The 10,071-nt window shown below is 31.8% G+C and overlaps 1 protein-coding gene across 1 annotated transcript; it reads right to left on the reverse strand.

Annotated features, from left to right (window-relative positions):
- Positions 1-2,081: 2,081 nt before the first annotated feature.
- On the reverse strand, positions 2,082-5,363 carry LOC127708126 (apolipoprotein D-like). Its single transcript, XM_052212969.1, has 3 exons — positions 5,118-5,363; positions 3,077-3,238; positions 2,082-2,426 (listed from the first exon to the last, which is right to left on the reverse strand). The coding sequence occupies exons 1-3, from the start codon at positions 5,314-5,316 to the stop codon at positions 2,188-2,190; spliced, it is 600 nt and encodes a 199-aa protein (XP_052068929.1). The 5' UTR covers positions 5,317-5,363; the 3' UTR covers positions 2,082-2,187.
- Positions 5,364-10,071: the final 4,708 nt, after the last annotated feature.

The raw sequence follows: 10,071 nt of genomic DNA on the forward strand, positions 1-10,071 counted from the left end.
ATCCTGGTATCTATGATGAGTTATTTACAATCACTTGGTCGATGTCACTGCGGCTGGAGGTTTCTCCCCGAGGGTATCGCTGGTCCAGTAGTCAGCACTTCTGTGTTGACATGAATTAATATTGATATGGTCATAATTATGAATGAACTGTTTATAAAACTTTGAATTTTTTCGAAATACTCATGATTTTTTACCCCATGAAAAGATTTACCTTAGCTGTTTTTGGCAAAACCTTTCGCCATTTTGGGACGAAACGCGTCTGGCGTACACAATTTTATTCCTGGTAATAAGTGTATTCACACACGCACAAACAAATAAAACCAATCAATGCAAAATTATCGAAAAAACAAAACAAATGAAATAAAGAAATGCAAGTCATCATTATATTATGCAGCTGACGTTGTTAAAAACAACCAGTTGACAATTTTTTTTTTATAAAACTTAATATTTTGAAATCTATTATAAATTTAAATAATAATAAAAACAAACACAGTTTATCCCCAAAAGATTAAATGTTAAATACAATAAAAATAAAGTTGCAAGTATAAACAAAATGAGATATAGGGTATATATACTTCAAGGAGACAGCAAACCATCGAAAAGAAAAGCCAAAAGAGATCTAGAGGGCAACATTAAGTCTTCAACATACTTGGTCAATGTATTGTATTTGTGTTTTGTACAGCTTACGAGATGCTCGTTTTTGGAGCACCACTGACGACAAATTCAACATCTATATATATGCCACTTCTGCACTGACGACAAATTCGACATCTAAATATATCCCAATTAATCTATTCTAATATCAAGAATTTGGTAAAAGTGTTTTTGTTTTTGCATGACTACCATTTATCCTTGAGTTAGGGGTTTGATTTCTTGGGGGAAACTTTTTTTTTCCAATTTAAATCAAATACACACGATTTTTTTAAATAACTTACAGAAACAAGATTTTTCATTCCAGATTGGCTAGAGGTATAGGAGGATGGTTGATATCTCGCAAAACATGTTTAACCCCGCCGCATTTATGTTAGTCTTGTGTTTTTTAATTTTTAATTTTAGTTCATTTACATGTTTCTGAGTTTAGTGTGGCGTTCATTTCGCTGAACTAGTATACATTATTGCTTAGGGGCCGGCTGAAGCCCGCCTCCGGGTGCGGGATTTTCTCGCTACGTTGAAGACCCATCAGTGGCCTTGGGCTGTTTTCTGCTCTTTTGTCGAGTTGTTGTCTCTTTGACACATTCCCCGTTTCCATTCTCAATTTTATTTCATTTATAAATGTTATTTTTTTGTCTTTTCTTAAATCTAATTTATACTAATTTTCAAAAGAAACGGACCATTTTTTCAAATCCCTTCCAAAAAGAATTGCATTCTCAAAAAAACTATATAGAATAAAACAATTTATCAAAACATAGCATTTCTCTCTCCTCATTAAAAAGTTAGTACATTGTTGACACCTAGTCAAATTTCAGGTCAATCGGATGTAAAAATGTTGAAGTAGAAGTACTGGATTCGTAAACGATCATCATCATCGCGAAGATATGCCTTGTCTTATGTATATGTGATTATTTTGTCTTATTTTCTTCAAAGTTACCGGTGTCGAGTGTTAAGTTTCAGACAATCGTATATGGTCATCAAATTATCTTCGGTATTTGGTACTTTTTCATCCGATAAGCACAAAGCTAGCGGGCACTATATGATTGGAAATATGATACACCGTAAAATATAATAGAAAATAAAGAATTCTTAGTACACTTAGTACACTTAGTACACTTAGTACACTTAGTACACGTATCAGCATAGGTAGGAAAATATAAACAGATCTGAGACTGAAGTCTGAAGTCTGAACACGTAACGTTCAATGTTAGAGTCCTCAGATTGATTTTCTGATGAGCATGCGACGCTTATTGTATTGCAGACTCTTTAGTCGTGTTGTTGTCTCTTTGACACATTCCCCATTTCCATTTTCAATTTTACTCTAGCAATTAGTCATATTAAGTTATGGATTAATCCAATGTTAGGGAATTATTTACTGTTGTAATCTCATATCTTTGATTTTTCACTTACTTATAACGACAACAATAAAATAGCAAGAAATATTTTTTAATAGATTTAACAAAATAGAAAATATATATGATAGTGATGATAACTGGAGTTTAGGATTGCAATGGAAGTCTGATCCGTGGTCAGTTTTTACTGGTGTTTAGGATTGTAATGACAATCTGATCCGTGGTAGGTTTTTACTGGTTTGTTTATGATGGATGTAAATCCTTGCTCTTTCAGGAATTGAAGGATTTCCGGTTCGTATGTTTTAAATGTCGTTGTATCACGTGACAGCACAAATAAGGTTGCTTTTACGAAATCACTGACAATGGAATATTGGTATTGACCATCAGTGCCAAATGTTTTTGGTCCCAACTTTAAAACCCAGTCTACAAAAAAGGTAAAAAATTATTACCAGCTGATGAACAGTTGTATTTAATGTTATTCACAGAAAAAAATGAAAAAGATTAAGATATACGTAGAACTATTATCAGGGAAACAATTTAAGTGTACGTAAATCGCTCGACCTATCGTCAATAGATATGGTGACTTTAGAATAATTAGTAACTTGAGAATAACCAAATTATTTGTAAATGTCTTATTTATCAAATGTTGCTGATGTTTACCAAAAACAATAAATGATTGCTCTTTAAAAGTGTAAAACAGAAATAAAGTTAAATTTTTAATATTACAGCTCATAACCCTGCACATACTAAGTATATTCTAAAATTGTTCTAATCAAGCTCATAACCCTGCATACTAGTATATATTCTAAAATTGTTCTAATCGAATCAAATGGCAATTAAGCTAGTAAGACGTTTCTTAACTTTAAAAAAAAAAACATTTGTTAGTTTTCTGAATTGAATTGTTTCATATTTTAATAGCCGACTATACGGTATGGGTTTTTCTCATTGTTGAAGGCCGAACGGTTGCCTATAATTGTTTACATCCACTTCATTTTAACTTTGGTGGATAGCTGTCTCATTGGCACTCATACCACATCTCCTCATTTCTATAGTAATTGCGTATCTTTACTTACATGGAGCTGGTAAAGGAGCAGTTTCTAGAACGACGGTCAGTTGACCGGGTTTGTCCGATGGCAGAGCATACCCGTGAGTTACTTTAAGTGGTGAGGTAGGACTGTCTACTGTTTCTGAGTTTAGTACTGTGATGTTGTTGGTAACTCCTGGCTGTACTGAGTCTAAAAAGGAAACAAGAATCCAAAGTTTTTTATTTATATATATTTGATATTAACACCATCTGCAGTGTCGTCTTAATAAATTCGATATTAAAATATTTCTCTTCTATCTTTCGGTTAAATATATAAAGGTTTGTTGTATAGTTTTTCTCTGTGTTTATTTTATTATTATTGCATTGTACTTATTTAATGTTTTTGTCCGTTTTGAATGATCTTCCTTAAATCAAAATTGAAATGTCATATACGGAAAAAGAACATCACTTATTTTCATCTACTAACTGATAATTATATAGTTAATCGTTCCTGCTAAAAGTGCTTCTCTGAAAAGGCTATATAAATGACCAATTATTCTATGGGAAAGAAAATACATTTACAACATTTATCTTGTTTATTATTTTGACATTTGGTAACCAATCTTCAGACACATCTACATTTACGAACTCCCATTCTGTTAAAAGCTATTTGGTTTAAACGTCTTAAAAAAACTGTCGATAATATGTCGACCAGTATGAATTTTATATAATTCATTTAATAAGCAGTGGTTATTACTTATCAAAATGGTGGCGCTGCAAGTAGATTTATAGCCAGTCTCATTCATAAGTGAAAAATGGGAAATAAACGTTTCAGTTATTAACTTTCTACAGCGATTATCAAATTTTTTTTTACTGCAAAACGACGGTCATTTACACCTAATATCAGAATCAATTTTTTAGAAATTTGAAAATGGTTTATTTATTAACGCAAGTTTTCAGCCCTTTGAATTCGAATTTGACAAATCATTTTAACCGATCAAATGGTATCCTTTAATTGTTTACAAGAGATAAGTCATGTTTCTTGAGTAGTATATGTCGTATGACTTTTTGTAACCCTTCAGTTGACTTTTTACTTTGAAAGAGAACTGCAAAATCCCTTAAAATGCTTCTTTTGGAGATTTTATCTTTAGTATTTATATGACCCAAGTACTTACCATTACATATTTTTTTATAAAAATAAGGAGATGTGGTATGATTGCCAATGAGACTATAAAAGACCCTGACATGAAAAATATGAAACAATTCAATTGAGAAAACTAACGGCCTAATTTATAACAAAACCATTTACGATATACAAATATGACAGACATGAACCAACGACATCCACTGAACAACAGGCTCCTGACTACTAGTAATTGGGACAGGCACATAAAGAATGTGACGGGGATAAACCTGTAAGTCAGCGCTGAACCCTCCCCCTAACCTGGGACAAGTGGTGTAACAGTACAACATAAGAACAGGTTTTATGATGGATTCTCGTTGCTCAGTCTTTGCCAATGGTTTTTTAAGTAGTTTTTTGTTTTTCTATTAAGCCATGATATTGCCGGTTTTTCTTAGACTTGTAATTTTAGATTGTTCCATTGGTGCAGCCACCGCATCTTTATGATACGAATATTGTTAAGTGAGTCGAATAAGTTTTTGGTTTAAGCTTATGTTAACAAATATAGAAGTGTAAATTGCTATTTTTGAGAAATCATCTTTATGACTGGATTCAAGAATTTATGTTTGCACTTCATGTGCCTAGAATGGCTCAAACCTACTCCTTGTGGAAGTAATTTTTCACATATTCATGTACCTGTACCAAGTCAACATCTTGGTTAGTGGTTGTCTTAATCATATTATAATGTATTTTGTTATCTGGAGAGTTTGGCAGATCTTGAAGAGATTCTATTTAGTTTCAATTCGCAAATGTTCTAGACACGGTACGATTTATAGCTAGACATATTATATAGACGTCTGTCTCTGTCCGTAATTTTGACGTTTAGGTTGATGTTACATTAACATATAATACCCTACACATAATTTTATTCGTAATGTAAGGCTATTACAATAGAGGTAGAAAAACTTACAGTCAGCAGTAACACATTGGGCCCCTCGTTCGAATGTGGCATAAACAGACTGACTAGCATACATCTGATACCATCTTCCTAGATATTTAGCTACATCTAGTTCTGATACGGTGTTGACCTTTGTACTCAGTCCAAAAGTATCCAGTACAAAGCCGGACACTACTGGAACAGTCAAACAAAGTAACAGTAAACTCCTCATATTGTCCAAGGTAGTTATTATCGTTGGAAAGACAGATGTAGATTTATTACCTTAGCTGGTAGGCAGAGTTTATATAGGAAGGAATTTCCTAATCAGAACATGTTTTGACCATGTGAGCTGATACGAGTGTATGGAACCCATGCTTACAAACATGTGATAGAATTAAGAATCCATACCTGTAGCCGTATTATCTTATGTAAGACAACTGATAACAATATTTTCTAAATGTTTGGTCAAGGACGTATAATGACCAATGACTTGAAGACTTTAAAATTTTGGTTTAGTACATATGTACCGAAAAGTAGAGGCGTTCATCTTTTTCCATTTTACTTTTTAAGTATTTGCAATTGATATAAGCGAGTTATTTTTTTTTTGTAAATCCGATATGTCAGGTAAAAGATGTAGAACCAATTCTGTTCACAAATCACTTTATGAAAAGTAGACTTTGAATGAGAGGAAAAATGAAATATAGACAGTACAATGCATTTAACAGAAAACGGAAATATTATAAAAACAGAAAAAAATCCCCCCAAAAAATCATCAGCACTAATGCATAGCAAAATAACTTAGCAAGTTTTCTACCGGCCTTTGAAACCATAATGATGAAATATCTAGTCAGACTGATAATAAGCGTTAATCTTTATTAATCGCGATATAATAACATTACTCGTAGAAAATTCTGACAATAATTTACAGTTGATCATGGAATCATTTTTTATTATATTGATAAAAGATTGCGACATTTACATACACACGTTATGTAACCATGTCATTTCCTCTACCTTATTTTTTACTTATGGTAAAATGTTGTAGAAAAATTTACAAACTTTACTCATTTAAAGCTTTGGTCAATCTTTTATCATAATGAATATTAATTCTTTGATTGATTTATTTATGTATTGCTTGACTAATATTTGCTGAAAATCCAGTGAGTCAAACATGTCGTATTTAGGACGACTTTTTAAAAACAATGGAAAGGAGGTAAATATCAACTGATTTTCATTAATATTATTCATGAGTCTTCCACCATTAATAGTGTAACCTGTAAGTTAAAGACTTTAGCCCAAATTTCTCGAAAACATGTCCACAGATTTTCAAAAAATAAAAATGATATGTAATGAACAGTTCCGTTGTGGTGCGATACAAAAATTAAAATATTTTGGGTCAACGGATTTATATTCATAATATTTAGAATATTTATTCTGTAATTATCTTGAATATCATTCATTATCGTTCGAGACATGGTTCAAATCATTTTGTCATTTTTTTTCGAACAGTGGACCACCTTGTAGAGTTTATTTACCTTTAAGAACACCAGTACTTTGATTTTCAGTTGGTCAGGGTCATTTAGTAAGAGAATACATCAAATGAATAATAACGTTGACAAATCTTAGTAACAAAAACTATTTGTAGAATTTTTAACTTTCTTCATGATAAACAACGCATGAATTAGACATGTGATTTCTTATCAGTTTAATTTTAGTGAGTTAAATATTATAACATATTATCCAGTGCTAAACGTTTAAAACGTGATTTATTGCAAAATATGGTTAGTAAATTAAAAGGAACTTCGGACTTTCCTTTGATATTTTCGAAAAATTTATATCTAAAAATATTTTAAATTGATAGCCTTATGTTTCACCCTGTTAAAACTTGTCTCTTGATTATGCCTTTGTCGGTTATTGATTATGCTTTTGTCAGTTATTGATTATGCCTTTGACAGTTATTGATTATGCCTTTGTCAGTTATTGATTATGCCTTTGTCAGTTATTGATTATGGCTTTGACAGTTATTGATTATGCCTTTGTAAGTTATTGATTATGCCTTTGACAGTTATTGATTATGCCTTTAACAGTTATTGATTATGCCTTTGTCAGTTATTGATTATGCTTTTGTCAGTTATTGTTATGCCTTTGTCGGTTATTGATTATGCCTTTGACAGTTATTGATTATGCCTTTGACAGTTATTGATTATGCCTTTGTCAGTTATTGATTATGCCTTTGACAGTTATTGATTATGCCTTTGACAGTTATTGATTATGCTTTTGACAGTTATTAATTATACCTTTGTCAGTAATTGATTATGCCTTTGGCAGTTATTGATTATGCTTTTGACAGTTATTGATTATGCCTTTGTCAGTTATTGGTTATTTGTTTCTGAGAAAATACCTTAAATATATTATTACTGTATCTAAAATAATTCGTTTTAAATAGTATTAATATGATAGGCTGTGAATTCGACAGAAATCAAGTGGTAAAACATCTAATGCCTAGTGTTTTCTTTAGATGCTACATTATAAGTACCAAATCTTTACAAAAAATACATTTACTAGCTGAACGATACAAGTAACGTAGTTAATCTGTCGATTGAGCAATCGAAAAAAAAACATCTGACCATTATGTCTAATTCAAAACATCTGACCATTATGTCAAATACAAAACATCTGACCATTCTGTCTAATACAAAACATTTGACCATGCTGTCTAATATAAACATCTGACCATTCTGACTAATACAAAACATCTGACCATTATGTCAAATACAAAACATCTGACCATTCTGTCTAATACAAAACATTTGACCATGCTGGCTTCTATAAAACATCTGACCATTCTGTCTAATACGAAACATCTGACCATTCTGTCTAAAACAAAATATCTGACCATTCTGTCTAATACGAAACATCTGACCATTCTGTCTAATACAAAACATCTGACCATTCTGTCTAACACAAAACATCTGACCATTCTGTCTAATACAAAATATCTGACCATTCTGTCTAATACAAAACATCTGACCATTCTGTTTAATACAAAACATCTGACCATTATGTCTAATAGAAAACATCTAACCATTCTGTCAAATACAAAACATCTGGTCATTTTGTCTAATACAAAACATTTGACCATAAAGTCCTATACAGAACATCTGACCATTCTGTCTAATACAAAACATCTGACCATTCTGTCTAATACAAAACATCTGACCATTCTGTCATATTTAAAACATCTGACCATTCTGTCTAATACAAAACATTTGACCATTCTGTCTTATATAAAACATCTGACCATTCTGTTTTATACAAAACATCTGACCATTCTGTGTAATACAAAACATTTGACCATTCTGTCTAATACAAAACATCTGACCATTATGTCTAATACAAAACATCTGACCATTATGTCCAATACAAAACATCTGACCATTATGCCTAATACAAAACATCTGACCATTATGCCTAATACAAAACATCTGACCATTATGTCTAATACAAAACATCTGACCATTATGCCTAATACAAAACATCTGACCATTATATCTAATACAAAACATCTGACCATTATGTCTAATACAAAACATTTGACCATTTTGTCTAATACAAAACATTCGACCATTCTGTCTAATACAAAACATCCGACCATTCTGTCTTATACAAAACATTTGACCATTCTGTCTTATATAAAACATCTGACCATTCTGTCTTATACCAAACATCTGACCATTCTGTCTAATACAAAACATCCGACCATTCTGTCTTATACAAAACATTTGACCATTCTGTCTTATATAAAACATCTGACCATTCTGTCTTATACAAACCATCTGACCATTCTGTCTTATACAAAACATTTGACCATTCCGCTTATACAAAACATCCGACCATTCTGTCTTATACAAAACATCTGATCATTCTGTCTAATACAAAACATCTGACCATTATGTCTTATACAAAACATCTGACCATTCTGTCTAATACAAAACATCCGACTATTATGTCTTATACAAAACATCTGACCATTATGTCTAATACAAAACATCCGACCATTCTGTCTAATACAAAACATCCGACCATTATGTCTAATACAAAACATCCGACCATTATGTCTAATACAAAACATCCGACCATTCTGTCTCATACAAAACATCTGGTCAATATGTCTAATACAAAACATCTGGTCATTCTGTCTAATACAAAACATCAATACAAAACATCTGACCATTCTGTCTCATACAAAACATTTGACCATTTTGTCTTATACAAAACATTTGACCATTCTGTCTAATACAAAACATTTGACCATTTTGTCTAATACAAAACATTTGACCATTCTGTCTAATACAAAACATCCGACCATTCTGTCTAATACAAAACATCTGACCATTCTGTCTTATACAAAACATTTGACCATTCTGTCTAATACAAAACATCTGACCATTCTGTCTAATACAAAACATCTGACCTTTCTGTCTAATACAAAACATCTAACCATTCTGTCTTATACAAAACATTTGACCATTCTGTCTAATACAAAACATCTGACTATTCTGTCTAATACAAAACATCTGACCTTTCTGTCTAATACAAAACATCTGACCATTCTGTTTAACACAAAACATCAATGCAAAACATCTGACCATTCTGTCTAATACAAAACATCTGACCATTCTGTCTAGTACCAAACATCTGACCATTCTGTCTAATACAAAACACCTGACCTTTCTGTCTAACACAAAACATCAATACAAAACATCTGACCATTCTGTCTAATACAAAACATCTGACCATTCTGTCTAATACCAAACATCTGACCATTCTGTCTAATACAAAACATCTGACCTTTCTGTCTAATACAAAACATCTGACCATTCTGTCTAACACAAAACATCAATACAAAACATTTGACCATTCTGTCTAATACAAAACATCTGACCATTCTGTCTAATACCAAACATCTGACCATTCTGTCTAATAC

The sequence above is a fragment of the Mytilus californianus genome, unplaced genomic scaffold (genome assembly GCF_021869535.1).
Source record: "Mytilus californianus isolate M0D057914Y unplaced genomic scaffold, xbMytCali1.0.p SCAF_7, whole genome shotgun sequence".
NCBI lineage: Eukaryota > Metazoa > Mollusca > Bivalvia > Mytilida > Mytilidae > Mytilus > Mytilus californianus.